The 27,466-nt window shown below is 39.5% G+C and overlaps 3 protein-coding genes across 3 annotated transcripts; all 3 read right to left on the bottom strand.

Annotated features, from left to right (window-relative positions):
* On the bottom strand, window positions 8,323-9,793 carry LOC109237434. Its single transcript, XM_019403744.1, has 3 exons — window positions 9,494-9,793; window positions 8,686-8,889; window positions 8,323-8,613 (listed from the first exon to the last, which is right to left on the bottom strand). Exons 1-3 carry the CDS (start codon window positions 9,791-9,793, stop codon window positions 8,323-8,325), a joined length of 795 nt encoding a protein of 264 aa, XP_019259289.1.
* Window positions 12,324-17,761, bottom strand: LOC109241379 (monothiol glutaredoxin-S2-like). The gene is made up of 2 exons (XM_019408119.1): window positions 17,625-17,761; window positions 12,324-12,505 (listed from the first exon to the last, which is right to left on the bottom strand). Exons 1-2 carry the CDS (start codon window positions 17,759-17,761, stop codon window positions 12,334-12,336), a joined length of 309 nt encoding a protein of 102 aa, XP_019263664.1. The 3' UTR covers window positions 12,324-12,333.
* Window positions 20,662-21,225, bottom strand: LOC109241372 (monothiol glutaredoxin-S2-like). The gene has a single exon (XM_019408113.1). It carries the CDS (start codon window positions 21,131-21,133, stop codon window positions 20,825-20,827), a length of 309 nt encoding a protein of 102 aa, XP_019263658.1. The 5' UTR covers window positions 21,134-21,225; the 3' UTR covers window positions 20,662-20,824.

Below are 27,466 nucleotides of genomic sequence, written 5' to 3'. Positions count from 1 at the left end.
CCGCGGGAGCCATACCAGACCGGATGGTGGGATGTAATCCCGCAACAAACCTCCGCACTCTCTTTGCCTCTATGGGAAGTATCATAAGTGCATGGCGCGCAACTCAGAGAACCTCGCCTCGTAGGTCACTGACATCTGACCCTGCTCTAGGAGCTCAAACAGATACCGCAGCTCTTCCTTCTCTGAGGGCGGAATGCATCGATCCAAGAATAACTGAGTGAAATGACCCCAAGTGAGGGGAGGAGAACCTGCTGGCCTGCCAAGTACATAGGACTGCCACCATCTACGTGCTCTGCCCTCAAGCTGAAAAGTAGTGAAGTCAACTCCATGCGACTCCAATATCCTCATGTTGTGCAGCCTGTCCCTGCACCTGTCTATGAAGTCCTGATCATCCTCATGACGCTCACCCTCGAAGACTGGAGGATGAAGCCTGGTCCATCTATCTAATAGCTTCTGTGGATCACCATCCACAGCTGGCCTGGGCTGGGGTGCCGCTACAGTAACTGGCTGAGCCCCATCTGCGGGTAGTGCACTCGGAGTCTGATATATTGCAGCTGCATGGCCTGGAGCATGAGCAGTAGGGGTCTGGGCTCCCCCTCCTGCCTGTGAAATGGCTTGGTATGCTGGAAATAAACCAGCCTGAGTCATAGTGTCCATGAACCGTAGCATGCGGCCCATGACCTCCTGAAATCCTGGTGTTGTCATAAAATCCGCCGGGGTAGGCTCAGCCGCGAGCACCTCGTCCTTCTCCTCAATGATAGCGTCCTCCACAGGATCCGCTGGTGGTGCAACTGGAACGGCTCTGGGACGCCCTCGTTCCCTACCACGGGTCGGTGCCCTCCCCCGGCCTCTACCTCGGCCTCTCGCAACGGGGGGAGCAACTCCTCCCGGGTCCGGAACATCGGCGGTACGAGTTCTCACCATCTGTGAGAGAATAGAAGAGGGAAATTTAGTACTCTAAGCACTGCACGACAGGAAATGAATAAAGAGTAGTCCTTCCTAATACCCTATAGTCTCTCGAAGATAAATACAGACGTCTCCGTATCGATCAACAAGACTCTATCAGGTTTGCCCATAACTCATGAGACCTATGTGAACCTAGTGCTCTGATACCATGTTGTGACGATCCATTTTCACAATAGGTCATGAGGGCGCCTGACACCCTTGTCAGGCAAGCCATTTGCGGAAACATTTCAAAATACTTATGTTGCTCTTAATTAAAAATAAGTGAAATAAACACTCAAAGCGGAATTTAAACCAGAAGAACTGAATACTGTAATAATATGACTACACAACCCAAAAATGATCGTCTACTAAAGTGTGTGCCAGAACCTGGTGTCACAAGCTACGGGCAACTAGTAGAATATACATCCAAAAGAATACCACACTACCCTACTGTCTGGATCCGAATAGACAGAAAATAACAATACAAAAGAAAGACTTCTTTGGCTGCGGATCGACATGGAAGGAAAGCAGCTCACCGTAGAAGTCCCAAGCCTGCTCACGAATGCGCACCAGAGAAGTAACCGGATCCACCTACCCAAACCCTATACATTTAAGTATAGAAGCGTAGCATGAGTACATAAACAATATGTACCTAGTGAGTATCCCGCCTAATCTCGAAGAAGTAGAGACGAGAGGTCGACTTGATACTCACTAGGGTCAAGATAATATAATATAATTATGCTATTCTAAGCATGAGAGTCACCAATATTCAACAAGTTATAACAAAGAGCAATAATCATATTCTTGTCCTTATTTCAGTTTCCATTTAACATTTTCAATTTCTAAGCAAGTAGGCATGTCATGTTCAAGTATCAGCATATACATATATCATACGCAGTCACACCGAGGTCGACGGCCCGCTCCAACAGAATTGAAATGTGCACTGCCGAGGGTCAAACGGCACGAACCATAGATGCATCTATTCTCACCGAGGCAATCGGCCCGATCCATAAATATCAAGAAAACATCAAGCATGCACACGAAGGTTCATACATATACCAGGAAGCTCTTACCAAGGCTTAACAAGTTCATACGTTCACTTCATATTTCCTTTAAGTCTATAGCATATCATGAATGATCATAGTGGCAATTTAAATAAGAGATACTCTCAAATTAGGCATGTTGCGGGTCCTTAACTACCCATACAATTAATATCATAGTAGCTATGCACGGACTCTCGTCACCTAGTACATACGTAGCCCCCGCATTTAGCAACAATTATTCAGTTATTACACCGATGGGGACAATTCCATCTTACAAGGTTAGAAAGAAGACTCACCTCGCTCCAAAGCGCACTTCCAATATCAAAAACAAGTCCAAGCCCTCAAGTCTGAGCCAAACGATCACAAACTAGTTAAAGGAAGTAAGAACTAGTCAATATAAGTTTACAAGATCGAATTCTAGCTATTTAAGCCATTTCCCAACCCTTTTCACGAGTTTCCTAAATTCCGATACCGGGCCCACGGACCCTCAGAAATTATCAAATCACGAATCCGGGTCCGTTTTCCCGAAATGTTGACCGAAGTCAAACTTGGTCTTTTAAGAAAATCTTAAAGAAGCAAATGGACATATTTTTACTCAAAACTCTTCCAACTCCCGAACCAATCGCCCCCGCAAGTCGTAAATTAGTTAAAGCAAGTACGGGAGGCTTTATTTAGGGGAACGGGGTTCTAAAACGCAAAACGACCAGTCGGGTCGTTACATTCTCCACCTCTTAAACAAACGTTCGTCCTCGAACGGGCATAGAAAAGTACCTGGACTGCTGAATAGGTGGGGATATCTACTCCGCATATCCTCCTCGGACTCCCAGGTCGCCTCCTCGACCGGTTAGCCCCTCCACTGGACCCTCACTGCAGAAATCCTCTTGGATCTCAACTGGCGATCCTGTCTATCAATAATGGCAACTGGCTCCTCCTCATATCCCAAACTCTCATCTAGCTGGATGGTATTGAAGTCCAACACGTGTGATAGGTCGGCATGGTACTTCCGAAGCATCGAAACATGGAAAACTGGATGAACTCCCGATAAACTGGGGGGTAAAGCAAGCTCATAGGCAACCTCCCCAACTCGTCTCAACACCTCGAAGGGCCCAATAAACCTGGGGCTTAGCTTGCCCTTCTTCCCGAACCTCATAATGCCCTTCATTGGCGAGACCTTCAAGAGAACCTTCTCGCCAATCATGAATGATACATCACGCGCCTTCTGATCCGCGTAACTCTTCTGTCTGGACTGAGCTGTGCGGAGCCTCTCCTGAATCAACTTTACCTTATCCAAGGCATCTTGCACCAAATCTGTACCAAGTAACTTAGCCTCGCCAGGATCAAACCACCCGATAGGAGAACGATAACGTCGACCATATAAAGCTTCATACGGGGCCATCTCTATGCTGGACTGGTAGCTGTTATTGTACGCAAATTCCACTAAGGGCAAGAACTAGTCCCACTGCCCTCCAAAATCAATCTCACATGCTCTAAGCATATCCTCCAAAATCTACACCGTCCGCTCCGACTATCCGTCGGTCTGAGGATGGAATGCTGTGCTAAGCTCTACACGAGTCCCCAACTCACTCTGCACGACTCTCCAGAAATGGGAAGTGAACTGAGGGCCTCGGTCTGATATGATGGAAACCGGCACACCATGCAATCGAACTATCTCCCGAATATAGATCTGAGCATACCTCTCTACTGTATAAATAGTCGCCACTGGAATGAAATGGGCCGACTTGGTCAACCTATCCACAATGACCCACACTGAATCAACCTTCCGCAAAGTCCGCGGCAACCCAACTACAAAATCCATGGTAATGCACTCCCACTTCCATGCTGGTATAGGCATCCGCTTAAGTAGGCTGCCTGGTCTCTGATGTTCATACTTGACCTGCTGGCAATTCAAACGCTTAGTCACATACTTCACTATGTCCTTCTTCATCCCCCGCCACCAGTAATGCTGCCTCAAATCACGATACATCTTCGTAACCCCCGGGTGGATAGAATACCGCGAACTGTGTGCCTCCTCTAGGATCCTCTCCCTCAGACCATCAACATTAGGGACACATAGACGACCCTGGAGTTGCAAAATGCCATCCATGCCAATAGAAACCTCCTTGGTACCTCCCTGAAGTATCGTCTCTCTGAGAACCGCCAAATGTGGATCATCAAGCTGTCGGGCCTTAATCTCCCCCAATAGCGAGGACTGAGCAACCACACATGCTAGAACTCGGCTGGACTTTGAAATGTCCAACCTCACAAGTCTGTTAGCCAAGGACTGGATGTCCAGAGCTAGGGGCCTCTCCTCTGCTGGAATGAATGCCAAGCTACCCATACTCTCCGCCTTTCTGCTCAAGGCATCCGCGACCACATTCGCCTTGCCCGGATGATAAAGAATGGTAATGTCATAATCCTTCAGCAGCTCAAGCCACCTGCGCTGTCTCAAATTGAGATCCCTCTGCTTGAATAAANCGAAGGTTCATACATATACCAGGAAGCTCTTACCAAGGCTTAGCAAGTTCATACGTTCACTTCATATTTCCTTTAAGTCTGTAGCATATCATGAATGATCATAGTATATATATATATATATATATATATATATATATATATATATATATATATATATATANNNGAATAGACAGAAAATAACAATACAAAAGAAAGACTTCTTCGGCTGCGGATCGACATGGAAGGAAAGCAGCTCACCGTAAAAGTCCCAATCCTGCTCACGAATGCGCACCAGAGAAATAACCGGATCCACCTGCCTCAGACCCTGTACATTTAAGTACAGAAGCGTAGCATGAGTACATAAACAATATGTACCTAGTGAGTATCCCGCCTAATCTCGAAGAAGTAGAGACGAGAGGTCGACTTGATACTCACTAGGGTCAAGATAATATAATATAATTATGCTATTCTAAGCATGAGAGTCACCAATATTCAACAAGTTATAACAAAGAGCAATAATCATGTTCTTGTCCTTATTTCAGTTTCCATTTTTCATTTTCAATTTCTAAGCAAGTAGGCATGTTATGTTCAAGTATTAGCATATATATATATATATATATATATATATATATCATATGCAATCACACCGAGGTCGACGCCCGCTCCAACAGAATTAAAATTTGCACTGCCGAGGGTCGAACGGCACGAACAATAGATGCATCTATTCTCACCTAGGCGATCAGCCCGATCCATAATATCAAGAAAAACATCAAGAATGCACACGAAGATTCATACATATATCAGGAAGCTCTTACCAAGGCTTAGCAAGTTCATACGTTCACTTCATATTTCCTTTAAGTCTGTAGCATATCATGAATGATCATAGTGGCAAGTTAAACAAGAGATACTTTCAAAATAGGATGATGTGGGTCCTAAACTACCCATACAATTAATATCACAGTAGCTACGCACGGACTCTCGTCACCTAGTACGTACGTAGCCCTCGCATTTAGCAACAATTATTCAGTTATTACACCTATGGGGACAATTCCGTCTTACAAGGTTAGAAAGGAGACTCACCTCGCTCCAAAGCGCGCTCCCAATATCGAGATCAAGCCCAAGCTCTTAATCCGAAGCCGAACGATCACAAACTAGTTAAAATAGGTAAGAACTAGTCAATAAAGGCTTAAAAGGTCGAATTCTAACTATTTAAGTAATTTCCCAACCTTTTCCACAAGTTTCCTAAATTCCGACCCCGAGCCCACGTGCCCAGATTCCGATATTTTTTTAAGGAAAATGTTCTCTACAACCTAAGGATCAATAATATATAAATTCTAGTCCATTTCATAACAAATTCCATGCTTAAATCTTAATTCTATCAAAACCCTAGGTCTAGCTCTAACCCTTTGATTTTATCTAATTTTTAGTGTTTAATCTACCTAATATACATGTATTTAAACTAATAATGAATGGGAGTAACTTACCTGGAAGTGCTATGTTGAAACCCTCTCTTTGGAAGCCCCCAAATCGCCTAAGTGTGGAGTGTAAAATGAAAAATGGTGTTTGAGTTCGAATTAAATGAAGGCCACTGCCCAGCGATTTTCGCTTCTGCGGTTAGGGGACCGCATCTGCGGTCCCGCATCTGCGAAGATGGGGCCGCATCTGCGGAACTGGGCAAGAGGGGATTGGACTGCTTCTGTGGTCTGAGGCCCGCATATGCGGAACCGCTTCTGCGGCTTGGGCCTAAAGTAACTGGACCACATCTGCGGTCTGGGGGTCGCATAAGCGGAACCGCTTCTGCGGTCCCTGGACCGTTTCTGTGATTTTCCCCTTGGCCTGCCCTTTTCGCTTCTGCGATGGCCTGATCGCAGATGCGGTTATGATAGAAGCAGCAAAATCTTCAGCTCTTCCTAAGTTTTTCTACTTCGCTCGAACCTCGCCCGTTTGACGCTCGGGGCTCCCGAACCCCGCCCGAACATACCGACAAGTCTAAAATCACGAGGCGGACCTACTCGAACCCTCGGATCACTCAAAACAACGCTAAGTCTTGGAATCACCCCCTAAAACCAAATGAATCAAACAATTGAATCTTCAAGTTCTTAGTTCTCCTCTAACGGGTCAAAACGCCCTTAAACTACTCGGATTGACACCAAATTTTACGGGCAAGTCTTAAGCGACATTACGGACCTGTACCAAGCTTCGGAACCAAAATCCGATCCCGATACCTAGGGAATCAATGATTTCTTAGTTTCTTTAGTTCTTTAAAGCTTCAATTAAACAATTTTAAACAAAAATTCATTACTCGGTCTAGGGACCTCGGAATTCGATTCCGGGTATACGCCCAGGTCCCACATTTTTTCACGGACCCTCAGAAATTGCCAAATCACAAATCCGGGTCCGTTTCCCAAGAAAGTTGACCGAAGTCAAACTTGGCCTTTTAAGGAATTCTTAAAGAAACAATTAGGCATTTTCACTCAAAACTCTTCTAACTCCCGAACCGACCGCCCCCGCAAGTCGTAGATTAGTTAAAGCAAGTACGGGAGGCTTTATTTAGAGAAACAGGGTTCTAAAAGGCAAAACGACCGCTCGGGTCGTTACTGTGAGATCATGCTGTGTAATGTGCACTCCAGTCCATTCCTTCACTTCTTCCCACACCCTTTTTGCCGATGTACACTGTAAGAGCAAGTGATGCACATCTTCAAGACTATTCAGCTCACATAGTCCACATGCTCCATCCGCACACGGAATTTAGTCCACATGCTCCATCCGCACACGGAATTCCCATGCTAATGGTTCCATCCTTTGTTAATAGCTTATTTTGCACTGCCAGCCATAGTATAAACATGTGCTTGGGCTGCATGATTCTGTTCCAAATCAAATCAGCAACATTCCACTTTAGGCTTTCTCCTACTAGTTGGTTATACCCCATTGAGATCGACTACCTCCCATTACTAGTGAGACAGTAGCTACCATTTATGTACCACCCTTTCATCTGTTGTTTTATACCATGTAGCTTCCTCCAATACCAGTTGATATCCTGTGTTGGTTGATGTGTCCAAAAATCATCATTTTCTCTCACGTAAATGTTATGTATCCATTTCACCTATAGTATTTCCTTTGTTAATCAATAGCCATACTAACTTTCCAATAGAAGCTATGTTCCACAGTTTGCAGTTCTTGATATTCAGCCCACCTTGGTTCTTAGGTCAACACACTTTCTCCCAGGCTACTAAAGGTATCCTCTTCTTCTCTGTAGTGTTTCACCATAAGAAGTCCCTACATTTCTTATCTACTTCCTTCAGCATACGTTGTGGAAGGATGAACACTTCCCCCCAAAAAATTATGCAGAGAGAATAGGACAGACACAACCACCTATAGCCTCCCTGAATAAGAAATGTGCCTATTTGATATTGTGTTCAACTTTTCAGTGATCTTCACACATAGTTGGTGACAATACACTTTACTCCAGCTCTTTGGAGATAAGGGGAGACCAAGATATATCATAGGAAATGTGCCACTCGAGTAGCCTGTGATGTCCAACAATTTCTGTTTTAGCTCATCATCCACTCCTGCAATATACATGCTCTACTTTTCTGTATTTGCCTCCAGACCTGTAGTCTCTGAGAAGTGCCTAAGTGCTTCCATTATTCTCCTTACAGTTTCTCCATTCCCTTTGCAAAATAGCATTAAATCATCTGCAAATGTCAGGTGAGTGAGTTGTTGTTCCTTGCACATTGGGTGGTATCTAAAATCTGGCAGCTGGCTCATCCTCTTTAGAATCCTAGATAGATATTCCATCACCATAACAAATAGCAATGGGGATATTGGATCCCCTTATCTTAGACCCCTCTTCCCCTTAAAATATCCATACCCCTCTCCATTAACCTTCACTGGGAACTTTGTTATTGTTACACGCCATGATCAACTGAATAAACTTTGGAGGAAAGCCATAACCCTTTAACATCTCTTCAATGAACTCCCATTGTATCATATCATACGCCTTCCTTAAGGCAATCTTCATTAGACATCTGGGTATAGTTTTCCTATTGTAGTGTCTTAGTAAGTCACTGCACATAAGAACATTATGAACTAATGACATTCCCTTCACAAATGCTACTTGATTTTCACTTACTATGGTCGGAAGCACCTCAGTAAGCCTGTTACACAAAACCTTGATATACACTTGTAGAGCACATTACAACCAGATATAGGCCAAAATTGGCTAGCTTTTGGTAGATGTCACCTTAGGTATGAAAGTTATCATAGTTGCATTAAGTTGATTGAGCATTTGTCCATTGCTGAAGAATTCTATAACAGCACCAGTGATATCTTTGCGAACCATTCTCCATGCATCTTTATAGAACCCTGCTCCATACCCATCAGGACCAGGACTCTTATTGAAATTGATACCGAATATTGCTTTCTTGACCTCTTGTGCAGTTACACCCTTTATCAACTAGCTGCTATTATATAGACAATATATGTCCTTGTTGTAAGAACTCATGCCATGCCTTTCTCCTAGTTCCTCCATTAGTACCCAATAGCTTCTTATAGTAGCTGACTAACACATCAGCAATCTTCTCAAGATCTGTTTGCAATTGATTCCACTCATCATTGATTTGAGTCACTGATTTCACTAATCTTCTCTATCTAATAATGGAGAATAAATACTTGGTATTATCATCCCCAAGTCTAATCCATGTGACCTTACTTATTTGCATCAAGAAATTTTCTACCATAAGTGATGACTCTCTGAACTTATCCCTTGCATATTTCTCCTTCTGTTGAAGGTTATGATCTAGTGGTGTTTCATGTAGCATAGCTTGCAATTTCTACACTTCCTCCCTATCTTTATTAGCTTCATTTATGATATTGCTAAAGTTTCTCTTGTGTAATGTTCTAAGTTTCTGTTTCAAAGCCTTTGACTTCTTTACTATCTGATACATCTTACACCCCTCAACTTGCATTGCCCATCCCTCTTCAATAATGCGTATAAAGTCAGGGTGTTTGCTCTATATATTGCAGTATCTGAAAGCTTTCCCCTTTCTTGCCTGTGTCTGGATCATCTCTACTACTAATGGACAGCGGTCTCTCACCTCTTCTGGAAGTGCATGAGTTTTATATTGTTGCATTGTATATATCCATTTTCCATTAACAAATACCCAATCTATTTTTGAGAAGATTCTATTAGCCCCCTGCTTGTCATTCCATGAGTACTTGTATCCATTATTTGGTAACTCCATAAGTATGCATTTATCAATACAGTCCTGAAAGTCAACCAACTCACTAAGTGCTACTTGGTTCCCTCCAATTTTGTTTTCCTGTTGTAGTAATGCATTGAAGTCACCCATGATTATCCATGGAAGCTGGCAGCCTACACTCATCTGGTGTACATAGTCCCGCAATGCTTTCCTCTCATCTATGAGATTATGTGCATACACAAATGTGATCATGAATGTGACTTGTATAGGAATATACTTTACTTGGCAAGATATTGCCTGTGCAATTTCATTAATGACCCTCACCTCATACCATTCTGGTTTTCACACTACCACAATTCTACCATTATAATGTGAGATATGGTTATTGTAGTATTGACACCCTACAAATATAGAATTAATAATATTCTCCACCTTATTACTTTTTAGTCTAGTTTCTAGTAGCCCAACTAATCCAACATTCTAATCATTGCAGAAGAGTTTAACCTCTTTCTGCTTACTGAGGCTATTAAGGCCTCTTGTATTCTAACTCAATAGCTTAAACAGTCCCTATAGGGAAGATGGTACCACTCCCTCCTTTAACTCCTCCATTAGTAGTATTTGTTTCTGCCTTATCCTTCTCCAGGTTCTGAAATGTATTAGCCACAGGCACCACTGAATGTGTCTGCTTGACCACATTGGTTAATTTATAAGGCTGCACCCATCCCTAATGCCCCCTCCTAGGATTCTGTCTTTGCCACCTACCCTACATATCCTCCTTCCTTATTTCTTTGACCCCATAATCCTCCTATTCTTTCACAGTATTCACCTCATTGTCGGCATTGTGTTGAGTAGCCATCTCTGGTTGCTAGGTTCCTTCCTGTACCTTGACTTCCATTGTTGCCTTGTTTTTCCTACAAATATCTTCTGTATGCCTATATTTGGTACAACTAGAGCATATAGAAGGCTTCCACTCATATGTTACTCTTTATTCAATCAACACCCTTCTCATTTCTAAAGTAAATCTGCTCTGGTCAGCCTACTAATATTATCAACATCTATTGAATAGAAAAATTCCCTATCCTTTACATGCATTTCACGAAAAAAGTTGATAAATGACTGTGCGTCCCCTTCTTATATTTTAAAATTCCTACTCCTTAATATTAAATTTCTATAATCTTTTGGAGTGCAACCCAAATTTTGCGGTCCACCACGTTGAACCTCAGCAACTCTAATATTCATGGAGAGTCTAACTCCAGATCGATCATGAGCTACAAGATCCCTCTTCAAAGAATCACAAATGGACCTATCTCCAGCCATCAGGCGCGATAGAAGGGAGCAAATCATGATTGTGATCGTGAACGACCTTAGAGACACACCAATAATCAGAATCACCCAAAACAGCAGTGAGCTTAGCTTTACAAATTGTTACTCTTGGTGGTAAACTTAGTTTTGTGAATCCTAGCCCTATCACAACAGTAAGTTATGTACCTAGCAGTGTCACCACCCTTCTTGTTGGAATTTCTTTTGACAAAGGAGAATCCTTTGAATCGTGCATGTTCTTTGTAGAATAAACGAAGAAACTTTATCTCTATATGGCATTCCGGAGATTGGACCTACAACCACACCCTCTTCAGTGAAATCATTCTCCATTTTTCGATCAACATCATATAATTCTAACTCATTTCCTAAAAACTGCTCCTCATCATCATCAGCTTCTCCATAATATTTTCCATTGAGTTCTTCATCATCATCATCTAAGTGCACATCATTGTTGAAAATGCCCCGAGAATAAACATCGACCCAATTGTATTCATTCAACAAACCGTCGTTTGATGTCATCCCTTAAGATCTATACAACTCGTCCCTAACTCGATCAAACCCATTATCTTGGTTCATATTCATAGTTGTTGTATTTGTGTTATGTTCGTTTGGATCAAATTTTCTTGCACCGCCAAATTTTCTTGCTTTGAATTGATTTTTAGATTAAGGAAGATAAAAGGGAAGGATTATAGCCATTAATGTGATCGTATACCAAATTTTTTTAAAATACAATAATTTGCCTTTACGCATGAAATACTATGAATGTAAAGACTTTTCAGCTTCCTCCGTATGTGAACAAGATGAGTTCCGCATGTGAACATGGATGATTTCACGTTGCTCAATGTTTGGGAATAGGAAGAAGCTCTCCATATTTAATATTCAATTTTGAAGGAAAAATTGTAGGGAGAAATAGGACTAAGGACGTTGATGTAATTTCACTAGTGTGGCCACAGTCGGGCCACATTAGTGTGCTCGTTTAGCGGCCACTCATTAATTAATCTTCTCGATGACCTCATCACCTAAAGAAGTTTAAAGTCATGAACATTCACAAGCTCTTTCTTTATGATCATATATTTAAGGACTTAATTATACCATCCCATACTTATGTTATTAATTACTTCCATGAGCACATGTGAAAATTGCTAGAATTTTTGCATAAGGATGTGAACTAGTGATGTAGAAAATGATAATTATGCCATAAGACACCTTTATGATTACATCAACTACAAAATTGGAGAAATGGAAAAACAAAAAAAAACGTTTGCATATTATTAGAAAGAAAGAAAAAAAAAACTCAATAGCTAGGTATATCACTGCCCAAAAATGACATCAAGACCTAGACTTTTCAGCCCATAAAAGAATTAGTATTTCTATACCCAAATTGCATTAGCCCTAATGAGCAATTGCTTGAGTTTGCCTCTGATGTTGAGACTCATGATTTCATTAGAACCACCAACCAATTCATTTCCAATGAACACAGCAGGAAAACTTGGTTGACATCCTAATTCAATCAATGCCCTCTCCAATTCCCTCCCACTACTAGAAATCCGGTAAAAAACGATCACAAAAAGCGACCAAAGTTGGTCGCTTATAGGCCTAAAAGCGACCAAAAAGCGACCAAACATGCCTGGTCGCTATATTGCTGGTCCCTAAGGTAAAAGGACCAAATATTTCGGGTATTGACTATAGCGACCAACTTTGGTCGCTCTATTATTTTAATAATATAACTTTGGCGACCAAAGTTGGTCTCTTTATGTAAATTACATTTTTTTTATTTATTATTAATCATAAAATAGCGACCAACTTTGGTCTTTAAAGAAAAATATTATATTTTAAAATCTGGAAAATAGAGACCAAAGTTGGTCGCTATACTATAAATATTTTTAATTTTTTTTTAAATAATCGACCAAAGTTGGTCGCTAATTTCATGAATTAATTTTTTTTTTTTTTAGTATTAAGCGACCAACTTTGGTCGCTATATTTCCAGAAATTGTTAATTTTCTGAGATATAGCGACCAAAGTTGGTCGCTTTTTCTGAAATCTGGGTTATATAGCGACCAACTTTGGTCACTATTTCCCAGAAAATTGTTTTTTTTAATAGAAAAACGACCAAATAGCGACCAAAGTTGGTCGCTTTTTTTGGTATATTGCTGGCAGGAACTGCCTGTTTTGGCAGCTACACCACCTGCCAGCTTACCAAAATTCCTAAATAGGCATTTTATGCCAACAACAACAACTAAACAACAACAACAACAACAACAACAACACAATAACAACATTATAACGAACAAAGTATAAAGTTCAATAGAACTTTATACTTTAAGCTAACCAAACTAATAAGTTAACTGTTATTACAAAACCATTCGAAAACCGATTGTATTTGTCTAGTATAAACTAATAAGTTCAAAGATTGTTCTGTACATCATTATCATCACCGTCTGATAAACTTTACTCACCATGACGGTATCCAGAATCGGCTATTTGTGGAGGATGGGAAGAACGATCACGGGGAGGACGGGAGGAACGAGCACTGGGAATGCGAACCTCTGGCAATGACTCACGAGACCGGGGAATCGGAAAACTGCCAGAAGCTAGGAGAGATTTGATCTTCTCTTGCGTGCCCTTGTACTGAGCTTGCATGCCAGAGTACTGCATATCTCTAAGCCTTCCTCTCTCCTTGGCGGCTTCTAGCTCGGATGTGAGCTTTTGTACAGTCTCCCGCATAGAGGAGAGGCTCTCCCCATCAAGTTGCTCGGCTTGGGAGGAAGTCCCTATTCCTTGCATTCCACACTTATAGCGATGGAACTTCTTATTAGGAAGCCCGTATACCTTCCCCCATTTTGGACCGCCAGCAGCCTGCGTCCACATTCTCTCAACATCCTCGTCCGATAGTTGGATTGGCGCGCCCGACTCATTAGGTGGCTGACTGCTCCACTTCAGCTGTGAAGAGACCCTATAAGAAAAATTACATCGAATTACTATTTCAAAATTTATATAAAAGTAAATCAAAATTTTTAATAAAAAGTGAAAACTTACATGTACAGTCGAGGCTCGGCCCTCGACCCACCTTTCTTGGTTCGTCTCTTTCTTCTTCTTTACAATATGAGTCTCCTTGAAGAGCTCATCTTGGTTCATCGGACGCCCCAACTTTTTTTCCTGAAAACTCATAAATTTTAGTTAATAAACAGAATACATATACTTTGAAAATTAAGATAAGTTAAGCAATTACGTACCATTCTTCGTTTTATCGTCCCTAGGCTGATCGCATCTCCAGTGTGCAAGGATCCTCCCTTCTCAGATGCCCGGGCTTTCTTTCCTTTTTCGCTCTTCTGTAAGAACTCTGCGGTAAGCCATTGCCTTTGCAAATCATCTCATAAATTCTGAAGCAACCAGCCAGGCTTCTGGTTCAACCGCCTAGCTTTGGAGAAACAATGGGACAACCGCTTTCGAGCTTTTAGATGGAAATTTGCAACCACTTCCGCGTTATAGCGGTGTTCCCATACACACTTGCTCTGTATTTCAAAAGTCAAGTATTATATGGAAATATAATACTTGAATATGGTGTGGCAGATACAGAAAAAGGCGTGAAGCCATCCGCACACAGACCTAATCGAACATTCCTTGGTTCACTAGCAAAATCTGGATATGTCCTATCAAAGTGCTTCCAAGCTTCTCCATCTGAAGGATGACACATAACACTAGGTGGTATTCTATTTTCAAAGTGCCATCTCATATGAGGAGCAGAACTCATCGACGCATATAACCTCTTTAACCTAGGTATAAGAGGTAAATAATGCATCGACTTGATAGCGACCATATTCCCACTGGAAAGCCTCTTGAAACGGCAAAATTTACAACTGTCCAAACCTGCATCATCTTTATAATATAACATGCAACCATCTTCACAACAATCAATTCTCATTGACGAAAGTCCTAACTTAGAAACTAATCTCTTTGCCTTGTAGAAATCACCAGGTAATTCGATATCAGGGTCAACTAGTTCACGCATAAGGTCAATGAAAGAGTCCATGGCTCCTTGAGAAATATTCCAATCAGATTTCATACATAGTAATCTAACTGCAACAGACAACTCAGAGTGCGGACTTCCGTTACGTAGTGGACGACTAGCTTCCTCTAAAGCTTCATAAAAACGTTTTGCATCATCATTAGGAGTTTGTTCAACATTTTCATTGGGCTCACCCCCAAAGTGCATCCCAAAAGCATCCGCAACCATATCATGAATTCTAGAATCACGATTTGTATTCTCCACCGACCTACTACTTTCACCCACAACCATGTTATCCCATGGCTACCATCGATCTCTCCATGACTAGTCCACACAAAGTAATTCGCTATAAACCCCTTACTATAAAGATGAACCTTAACTTCCTCCGATTTTCCAAACTTCATACAGTCGCACCTAACACAAGGGCACCTAATTACTCCTTCATTTATGTATGGCGGAAGTGACATTGCATGTCTAATAAATTCATCAACCTCTTCTACAAAATCCTCCCGCAATCTCCGCCGATTAGGATAATTTCTATTGTACATCCAAGTACGATGTTCCATCTATATAAATAAAGCAAGAACAAATTAATTTAGTTAATTCAAGTATTTATAATGTATTCTTATTTAGGACAATGTATTTACAAGTACTCTTATTTAGGTATTGCTAATGTATGAATTGTTTTTTTTCACAATTTAACTCAATATAAATTAATACAAGAACTAAAAGATCATAATTTCTACCTTAATTTCATAAACCTAATGTAGTTCAAACCAAAAACCCTAAGACTAAATAGACAAAAATTCTGAAAAATTACATAAAATTATATAGCAAAAATTAAAAATTAAAAAGCTAAGAAGGTAGATTACTAACCTTGGTAGATTAAAGGGGGATTAAAAAGCAGTGGTGGAAAGGGGTGGGGGACAGCGGCTCCGGCGACAGTGGTAGCGGCGGTAGCGGCTCCGGCGACAGTGGCAAGGGGTGAGCGGATTGATTTGTGTAAGGGAAACAGAGAAGGGGAGGAGATTATGTTGAGAGAGAGTTTGGGAAATTTTTGGTAAGAAAATAAGACATTGGGAGGGCTAACCCGATTTTGACTCTGGATTTAAAAATAGCAACCAACTTTGGTCGCTATACTTGATAGCCAATAAGTATTGACTATTTTGACCAAAATAGCGNAACTCGGCCAACCATGGGCGAACCTCCTCCTTCATTGCCAATTTCTCCAAGTATTGGGTCTCGTCTTCATCCTTGAAACCCAAATAATCATTAAAAGCTTTACCCGAAAATACAACATTCTTGTCCCTCACTTTGGTCACAGTGGAGTTCTTTTTGGTGGAGGCTACGTTGGTGTAGAATTCTTTGCAATAGGTTGGTAGATTAAAGGAGGATTAAAAAGCAGTGGTGGAAAGGGGTGGGGGACAGCGGCTCCGGCGACAGTGGTAGCGGTGGCTCCGGCGACAGTGGTAGCGGCGATAGTGGTAGCGGCGGTAGCGGCTCCGGCGACAGTGGCTAGGGGTGGGGGGATTGATTTGTGTAAGGGTAATAGAGAAGGGAGGAGATTATGTTGAGAGAGAGTTTGGAAAATTTTTGGTAAGAAAATAAGACATTGGGAGGGCTAACCCGATTTTGACTCTGGATTTAACAATAGCAACCAGCTTTGGTTGCTATATTTGGTAGCCAATAAGTATTGACTATTTTGACCAAAATAGCGACCAAAGTTGGTCGCCACATTTTGACCGTTTGACCAAAATGGCGACCAAATTTGGTCTATATAAACAAAAATAAATTATTTTTAGTTCAATTTAAAATTATGTACATATGTAGTATAAATTTAGGATTTTAATTCATTTTAATTTATATATATATATATATATAGACACACACGCACGCTTCGTAGTACTATTCATCCCTTGTATTACAAAAGTGTTAACGGCTAACATTTATATTATTTATTTAGTAAATACAAAAGTAATTTTTAATTTTGACCAATGGTGACCTAAATAGCGACCAACTTTGGTCGCTAAACATACATAATTTTAAATTAGCAACCCAAGTTGGACGCTAAATTTAAATCAGATTTATTTATCTTTCATATAATTTTTAAAATATTAACTGGGTCCCAGGTTAGCGACCAAAGTTGGTCTATATTATACTGAGCGACCAACATTGGTCGCTAAAGTTGAATTATATTTATTTATATTTTATAATTTTTTTTAAACAAAATTATAATTATTAAAATTTTATAACTGGGTCCCAAATTAGCGACCAAAGTTGGTCTCAATCTGTTTACTCTTTATATAGCGACCAACTTTGGTCGCTAATATTAAATTTTATTTATTTATATTTTATTATTTTTTAAAAATAATATTATAATTATTAAAATTTAGTAGGTGGGTCCCATGAAGCGACCAACGTTGGTCGCTAATCTGAGTAATTCTTTGACCAAGCAAGTCTGACCAGTCCGGTCAACAGTTTGACAAAATTTTCGACCAAGTGGCGACCAACGTTGGTCGCTAATTTATTTAAAATCTTTATTTTATTATTTTCACCAGTTTAGCGACCAACTTTGATCGCTTTTCTTGACAGACCAACGTTGGTCGCTAAAGATTGGTCGCTTTTTGCAGGAATTCTAGTAGTGTCCCATTCTGAAGTCTATCAAGCTCATAAATTGTAGGATTTGCTCCGAAATTTCGGATTAATATTTCGATAGTATGAGACATGCAACAAGTACTTCTGCTAAATATCACCACAGGACTTTGTGCTCCCAACTTCATCACCATATCCATAATGTTTAATTCTTTGGTGAAAGATTTGTATTTGATAAAATAGGTGTAGGCAACTAGCTAGAAAATAGAAAGCTTTGTGTATTTAGTTTCTTGATTTTATACGGTAACCTGAATTGGAGGGAAACTATATATATAAGGCTTAAAGTGGTTAGATTGAAAAAGATGACAATTTTCCCAAAAGGGCAAGTGGGTGAATAATATCCAAGGTATTAATTTTTTCTGATTATTTGTATGATAAATGCAGCTGCATCACATTCTACAATCTTGATAATGCAAAGAGAATATAACTACCTTTAAATATTCCCCAAACGATCTTGAGCACTTTATATATGTAATGTAACGTGGATGAAATGAATAAGGTTCCTGTATTACAACAAGTTACAATATAACGTGGAAAAAGAAAGTTATCAAGCTGGAGTGATCTTTTCCCATACAACTAATAAAGATATCAGCATTTTACTTTGATTTGAGAAAAATTGAATCTTTTTTCAGAATATAATATGTCCTCATAGATGTACACATAATTTCAGAGAGCTAAATCACGTGGCGGACCTCCTCGCAAAGGAAGGAGCAGAAATGAAGTTATTGGATAGGACAGAAATTTTAAAGTTTCTCCGGTGTTTGTAAACAAGGCCTTGTGGGCAAACATCCTAGGAACTGTTTTTATACGTAAAATCAGGGGGAATCCCTTTGTAATGCAAGACAATTTTAATGCAACTCTAGAGCAGTAGCTCCCAAACAATGATGTAACTATTTTGCTATATTTATATAATTATCTAGTTCACCAAAAAAACAAAAAAAAATCAAGTCCATATTAATATCCGTACTGAAAAGGAGGTGGTACGAATAATACAACAGAGAAATTCCTTGGTTGATACATGACTAACTTGGTTCAAATTCCTTTTTTTGGAATAAAGTTTGGTCAAGAAAGGGAATGTAGTAGTGTGTGTCATATTTATCATGAAGTGATTCATATATTCTCATCCAGAAAAAAAAAAAACTCCCTTACTACCACGAAAGGTCACATATCATTATAGTTTTCTTATTTTCCCCGTCTTGTCCCCTAGGTTCCTTTTCATGTGAAGGTATTTGAATGAACATAAAATTCTATAAAAAATAAAAGAAAAAGTTTTGAACTTGAGGTTTTAAACGTATAATGGCAATTATGTCACTTTAAAATCATGTCATTAAAGGGTCATTTGGTTGTAAAATGAGATATCCAGGGATTAATTAACAATCCTAGGATTATAATTTTGGGGTTGTTAACCCCATATCCAATATGGAATAGTTAATATAACCATTTTGGTATAAAATTTGTACTAGTATATATTAACTAATAATATCCATAAAAAAATATGGGATAAATACAATCCAAATTCTATATCGAGATTTTAATCTTAATTTTGGTAGATAACCAAACGAACCTTAAGGGTATACAGAAAGTTTAAAGTTAAATTATTTTTAAATTTAAAAAAGATATTGTTCTTTTTTTAGATACTGAAAAAAAAAATGTGCTATATAAAATAGAAGGAAAAATGACATTGTATAGCCACAGTAAAAATAATAGCCGAAAAAATATATAAAATTTATATACTTTTTGTATATATATACATTCTGTATGTTATATAAAAAAAATATACAAATTTTATACACTTTTTTCGGCTACCAGATGTAAATAGTTTCTGGCGCGGGCTAAAAGAGATAATACACCAAACTAGAATAGAGGGAGTAGAATGTAACGACTAATTAGGGAATTAGTTTTTAACACATTTCGAAACGACGGCATAGACATATCTTTTTCCAGTTTGATCTAAATAATCAGATGTCATGCGGAAGTTAGTAAAGCAAACTTTGAACGACAATAAATCAGATAGCAAAAGAGAAATATACCAAAAGAGACACAAACGTTTAACATGGTTCGGTCAATCGACCAACGTCCAAAAGGGAATTCTTCTCCTAAACAAGACTCTCAAACCTCTTATGGCTACATTGTGGTCGCTACTAAATGAGAAGAAAATATCCTCAATTTATAGAAGTCCAAAATCTTTTCCTCCAAAACAAAATAAGAATTATATTTTCTTTTTATAAAAGGAAAAATCAATTATGGTTTATATGTTGTCATTCCTTCGAGAAATAAGAATGGACTAACTTGAGTTGAATAATGTGAGAGTTAATGAACAAGTTACCGTTGTTTAGAAGATGAATATATTTTTGTCCAACTCTTATCTCCTTAGAGGATTCTTTTTCTATTCGGTGCTCGTGTACTGGGGCTGATTTAGGGGGCAGAAGGGGGTTCACCTGAACCCCTTTCGCCGAAAAATTACACTGTATATATAAGGCAAAATCTGTTTTTTATCTCTATATATTAAGTTTTGAACCCTCTTAACATAGCCTAAAAGTGTAACTTAGTGGTCAAGGGGGTTCAAAACTTTTGTAAGGTCATAGGTTCAATTCCCACTAGCTACAATCTTTTTAAATTTTTTTCTTTTTAAACTTCCTTCGCAGAGATCCCGCCTCCGCCACTGCTCGTGTATCGTCTTCTATTTTCCTGTGTGATCGTTGTTTCGACGTTTACTTTTAAAATCTCAACATTTTTTAATATGGGGTGTAATTGTTGCGGTCAGGCATAACTGTCACGGTATTGTCGTTCCAACTCATTCTTTAGAGCCGTATGGCTTTCTCCTTCTAGATTTTAATCCAATAAGTGTCTCGATAGTCGAATCATAAACTCGCTCTTTATATAACCAAATTAATTAACAATCATTCTCTATATTTGTAAGGTTCATATGAACCTTCACAAGCTATTTCTTCTTAATCATATATTTAAGGACTTGACTAAACCATCCGATACCATAAACACAGAACTAATTAAGAAATTTTGCAAAAGCAACTTTAGGATATGGATATGAACTAGTAATTGATTATGGCCAGAATATTGCTTTATTAATACATCAACCACAAAATTGGAGATGAGAAAAAAAAACCTCAATAGCTAGGTACATTGCTGCCCAAAAATGACATCAAGCCCTACACTTTTTAGCTAGAAATTTAAAGTATATATTTCTATACCCAAATTGCATTAGCCCTAATGAGCAATTGCTTGAGTTTGCCTCTAATGTTGAGACTCATGATTTCATTAGAACCACCAACCAATTCATTTCCTATGAACACAGCAGGAAAACTTGGTTGACACCCTAATTCAATCAATGCCCTTTCCAATTCCCTCCCATTCTGAAGTCTATCAAGCTCATAAACTGTAGGATTTGCTCCGAAATTTCGAATTAACGTTTCGATAGTGTGAGACATGCAACAAGTACTTCTGCTAAAAATCACAACTGGACTTTGTGCACCCAACTTCATCACCATATCCATAATGTTTAAATATTTGGTTAAAGATTTGTGTTGAAAGAAGAATTTGTGAAGACTACTAGAAACGAAAAAGCTTTGTGTTTTGAGTTTCTTTATTTGATATGGTAACCTGAATTGGAGTGAACTATATATAAGGCTTAAAGTGGTTGAATAGAAAAGTATGGAATTTTTCTCAAAAGGGCAAGTGGTTGAATATCCAAAACTATTTTTTACATCATTTGTATGATAAATGCAGCTGCATCACATTCTACAATCTTGAAAATGGGAAGAGAATATAGCTACCTTTTAAATATTCTCCCAATTATATTCTCTAGCACTTTATATGTAACGTGGACAAAATGACTAAGCTTCCCATATTGCAACAAGTTACATACCATTCTTAGTTTGCTCCATAAAACTATTTTGATTTACATTACCATAAGGGGTCGTTTGGTTCAGATACTAGATATGTGTTTGTGATTATAATGCAGTAATTGTTTATGTAATATGATTAATTAATGTTGAAGGGATTGTTATGGGATGATAATTAATAATGAAGGAATTGTTATGCGGTATGATGATTTATAATAAAGTAATTGTTGTTACTCCAAAATTACTTATTCTAACGACGTCTTTGTCTTTAAATTGTTTAATTCTCGTATTCTTATTTCACATTTTATCCCACACAAAAGAATATATAAATTTGTGGGTAAATTAATGTGGATATCTTTTTATATCGCCAACTAGAAATGATGAATTAAATAATGTTGCAATTATTTTTTCTTATACGACTAACGAAACATATATAGTATTATATTAGGCGGGATTTTATGCTGACGTTAGTTATACCACACAATCAACCAAACGACCCGAAGTGTATGTGACTATATTAGCTTATGTTTTACACCCCATATTGTTCATAAGAACATAACAAGTATAGGATATATTGACATAATCTCTTTCCTCTCAATAATATATTCCGTACAAAAAGATGAGGAAGATGTAGATAACTTTCCAACTTTTTGTTTACGAAATTTTGCTGATTTGGACCAATTGCTTTGGAAATATTCCAAACAGTGCATCACATGGTGTAGTAAAAAGGGCACTGCATGTCCTACTTGTTCTTATCACATTGAGTGATTCTTGCGAAGAGAAAAATGACCTCAAGCAAGAAGGGTCGATTGCTACTTCGAAAGGCCATATTCTTGAATTAAGGAAATGATTTTCATTTTTTTTTTCATTTTTTTTCTTCTCCTAGACAGAAGAGGTGGAGGTCAAAGATTAGGGTAGCCCCAGTTAGAAGGTGCAAGCGGTTTCCCGATGGGCAGCAGGAGAGGTAGAGATAGGCCTAAGAAGTTTTGGGGAGAGTTATTAGGCGGGACATGGCACAGCTGGAGCTGACTGAGGACATGACCCTATACAAAAGGTGTGGAGGTTAAAGATTAGGGTAGAAGGTTCGTAGGTAGTCGAGCGTTTCTCTTTGTCTTACTTAGTTCGCTAGCATTAGTGTTAGTATGATATCTTTTATTTATAGATGACTATTACTACCTAGAGTTTGACTGCATTCTTGAATTTGATGTTATTTCATCTTGTTGTTACTCCTACTTATTGCAATTACTTTTTCTTTTGCCGTCGTTTGCTAGCCGAGGGTCAATCGGAAACAACCTAGGGATAAGGTTGCGTACTTCTTACCCTCTCGAGACCCCACTTATGAAAAACTATTGAGTTTGTTTTTGTTGTTATTGTTTTCTTCTCCAAAGTTTGAAATTAATAAAATGGCCTCCATCAACCAAGAAGGATGTTGATTCGCAACCTTGGGTCGATAAACGACAAAGAATTAGGTTAAAAACTTATCTCCATCGACCAGGAGGTTGATTAACGATCATAGGTTGATAACAACCATGACATGATGATTATTGACAATACGATTATAATCGACCAAGAAGTAATTGATAAGGGACTGAAAAGGAAGTTGATAAAAACGACTACTGGTTTATTAATCAAAACTAATCGAAATATGAAAAGGAAAAGAACCAAAAAAAATCAATAATTTTTTTATTTACTTAATTTAATTAAAGCTTCGTCCACCCATATTAAATAAGGTTCCTTGTCTATAAGGAATTGAATACATTATATGTTCCCTACTACATGCTTTACTTTTTGAATCTTAATATCAAGTAGTGTTTGCTAACCATAGCCAGCAACCAGCGACCAGTCGCGAAAGCATGATTTTTATCATAGGGATTCAAAAATTAAAAAAGATTAAGCACATGAAAAAAATCTAAGGGGTTTGAACCGCTGATATATACACATAAAAAAAAATTTTAACCTCATATACACAGTGTAATTTTTCGGTGATGAACCCCCTTCCGTCACCCTGGTAGGGGCGGATCTATAGCCTAAATTATGGGACATATGGACCCATGGACTAGGTATTTTATGTATGTATTTTTTAGAATTGGCCTACTATATATTATGTATTGGCACTCATCCTCCATAAAGGTTAAATAGTGTACTTTGCTCAATACTTAATTATTTACCCAACGGACAAGAGAGCAATTCCCACTTTAAATTTCTTTTTCCTCATTTTTTTAGTGGTGCGCCTATATTGTCACGACCCAAAACTCCATCGGTAAGATGTCATGAAGGCACCTAGTCCCTACGACTAGGTAAGCCTAACATTTGCGGAAATAACCAACAATGAAACAAAACCTTAACAACTAACAGCAACAGATAGTTTAAATGAATGATAGAGATGCCGCTCGGCATATACAATAATCAACTCTCAAATATACACAAAGTCTCCCAAGACCCGGAACATCGTAAGTCACAAGCTTCTAAGATTTATCTAACTGTTCTATATATCAAAATCTAGAAGAAGTAAAAGAGGAGCAACATAAAAAGGGATAGAAGGGGACTCCGAGGTCTGCGGACGCGGCAGATGTACCTTGAAGTCTCCGGAGCAGCAACGAGTATGCAACTAATGACGAGGCTGGTAGGAGGTACCTGGATCTACACACGAAAACATGTGCAGAAGAGTAGTATGAGTACACCACAACGGTACCCAGTAAGTGTCAAGCCTAATCTTGGTCAAGAACTGATGAGGTCAGCTCAGGGCCTTACTGATATATATATATATATATATATATATATATATATATATAATAATAAGACGAAACAAAATATCGCAGTAAAATAAAGACTGAAATTTAACTAAAAGGAAATCACAGACGGATAACAGTACAGTACACATAAATAACAACAGGGGATCTCCCGAGATACCGACTCGTAGTACCAAACGTAAATGTGCAGGGGGATCTCCCGGAATACCGTTCTGTAGTCCCAAAGTAAATATGCAGGGGGATTTCCCAGGATACTGACCCGTAGTCCCAAAGTAAATATGCAGGGGGATCTCCCGGGATACCGCCCCGTACGTTGTCCAAAAATAAATATGCAGGGGGATCCCCCGGAATACCGTTCTGTAGTCCCAAAGTAAATACGCAACTCAAACAATGAAAATAACAGTTACAACAGAGATCCTATAGTTTAGACTAAGTACAAGTCAAGAGAAAAGCAGGAAAATCCACTAAGCACATGCTGCACAGAGTTCAGATAAGCATTTATGACACGTAGACATGTTATTCTAGGCTAAACAGGATAATTACACATGTTGGTATAACCCAAATAAGAAGAAACAGATTATTACTTGAAAAAAATCAGATTTTACAACAAATAGCCCATGTACGCACTCATCACCTCACGTACACGACGCTCACATATCAAAACAGTACCAAATCCTAAGTGGAGTTTCCCTCACACAAGGTTAGGCAAGCCACTTAACTCAAACCAAGCTAAATCAATCGGTAACAATGCCTTTTTCACGGATATCCGACTCCCAATGGCCAAAATCTAGCCAAAAGCAATTACATAACATAAATATAACTATAAGAAACTAATCTAATTAATGAAATCAAGGCTTAAGCAAGTAATTAGAAAATCATCCCAAAAGTCGACCCGAGCCCACGTCTCGGAATCGGATAAAAGTCATAAAATATGAACACACATTCACTCACGAGTTTACTCGTACCATAATTATCCAAATCCGATATCAAAATCTCAATAAAAACCCAAAATCTTAGTTGAAGAACTTCTTCCCAATTTTCCCAAATTTTCAACCCAAATCCGAAATTAAAAGATGGAAATAATGATAGATTGGGATATAACCAAAATCAAGTGTAGAATCATTACCCAGTCGATGTCTCTGAAAATCCCTCAAAATCTCGTCCAAATCCGAGCTCCCAAACTCAAGCTTTGATAAAAATAGCCAAACCCTCGATTTTGAAATATTATATTTTGCCCAGGTAAATCCTTCTTCACGAACGCGGCCTAACCCTCGCATTTACGTTGAACAAATATTTTACTGACCAAGTATCTCCTACGCGAACGCGATTGACCTCTCGCAAATGCGGAGCTTTCACTGGCTACTCCTTCGTGAACGCGACCCCCTACTATGCGAACACGTAGAACAAATGCCCTGGGGTCCCAGCCGTTCAACCCCCTCTACACAAACGCGATACACCTCACGTGTTCATGATGCACCACTGAACAAACCTTCACGAATGCGGCCAAACTTCGCGAGCGCAAAGAACTACTTCAGCTGGCCTCCCAGATGCCTTACGCGAACGCGAGACTTCTCTCGCGAACGCGATGGACGAAACCAGCAACAGAAACACTAGATTTTCTACAATTTTCTCAAGTCCAAAAATGATCTGTGAGCATCCGAAACACACCTGAGGCCCCCGGGACCCCAACCAAACATACCAACAAGTCCTAAAACATCATACGAACTTAGTCAAGCCCTCAAATCACATCAAACAACCCTAAAAACACGAATCACCCTCCAATCTAAACTTAGTGAACTTGAAACTTCAAATTTCTACAACCGATGCTGAAACCTGTCAAACCACGTCTGATTGACCTCAGATTTTGCACACAAGTCATATTCAACATTACGGAGCTACTCCAACTTCCGGAATCGGATTCCAACTCTGATATCAAAAAGTCCACTACCGGTCAAAATCTTCACAAATTCAACTTTCGCCATTTCAAGCTAAATCAGCTACAGACCTCCAAAACACAGTCCGGACACGCCCCTAAGTCCATAATCACCCAACGTAGATAACGGAACTCCATTCCGGAGTCGTCTTCACACATTTCCGACTATGGCCAAAATCATAAGGCTTAAACTTTCATTTTAGGGACTAAGTGTCCCAAAATACTCCTAAACCAAAAACAAAACCTCCCGGCAAGTCACATAAGCAGAAAAAGATACGGGGGGAGCTGTAAATAGGGGATCGGGGCTATAACTCTCAAAATGACCGGCCGAGTCGTTACATCCTCCCCCTCTTAAGACAATCGTTCGTCCTCGAACGAGCATAGAGACATACCTGAAGTGGTGAAAAGCTGAGGATAACGGCTACGCATATCATGCTCGGCCTCCCAAGTTGCCTCCTCGACCGGCTGACCCCTCCACTGAACTTTCACTGAAGCAATGTTCTTTGACCTCAGCTTTCGAACCTGCCTGTACAAAATAGCCACCGGCTCCTCAACATAAGATAGATCCTTATCCAACTGGACTGAGCTGAAATCCAACATGTGAGACGGATCACCGTGATACTTCCGGAGCATAGAAATATGGAATACTGGATGAACTCCCGCTAGACTGGGAGGTAAGGCAAGCTCATAAGCAACCTCCCCAACTCGCCGCAACACCTAAAATGGACCAATGAACCTTGGGCTCAGCTTGCCCTTCTTCCCTAGCCTCATAACGCCCTTCATAGGCGAAACCCAGAGCAAGACCCGCTCTCCAACCATGAATACAACATCGCGAACCTTCCGATCCACATAACTCTTCTGTTTGGGCTGGGCTGTGCGAAGTCGATCCTGAATTACTTTTACCTTCTCCAACGCATTCTGCACCAAGTCTGTACCCAATAACCTAGCCTCGCCCGGCTCGAACCAACCCACTGGAGACCGACATCACCTACCCTACAGAGCCTCATACGGTGCCATCTCAATGCTCAACTGATAACTGTTGTTGTAGGCAAACTCCGCAAGTGGCAAGAACTGATCCCAAGAACCTCCAAACTTCATCACACAGGCACGGAGCATATCCTCTCGTATCTGAATAGTGCGCTCGGATTGTCCGTCCGTCTAAGGGTGAAATGTTGTGCTTAACTCAACCCGAGTACCTAACTCTTGTTTTACGGCCCTCCAAAACCGTGATGTAAACTGCGTACCCCGGTCAGAGATGATAGATACCGGCACGCGATGAAGCCTGACAATCTCGCGAATATA

Source organism: Nicotiana attenuata, chromosome 1 (genome assembly GCF_001879085.1).
Source record: "Nicotiana attenuata strain UT chromosome 1, NIATTr2, whole genome shotgun sequence".
Lineage (NCBI taxonomy): Eukaryota > Viridiplantae > Streptophyta > Magnoliopsida > Solanales > Solanaceae > Nicotiana > Nicotiana attenuata.
The sequence above is the reverse complement of the archived record's forward strand: the minus strand, read 5'-3'. Positions and strand labels throughout refer to the sequence as shown.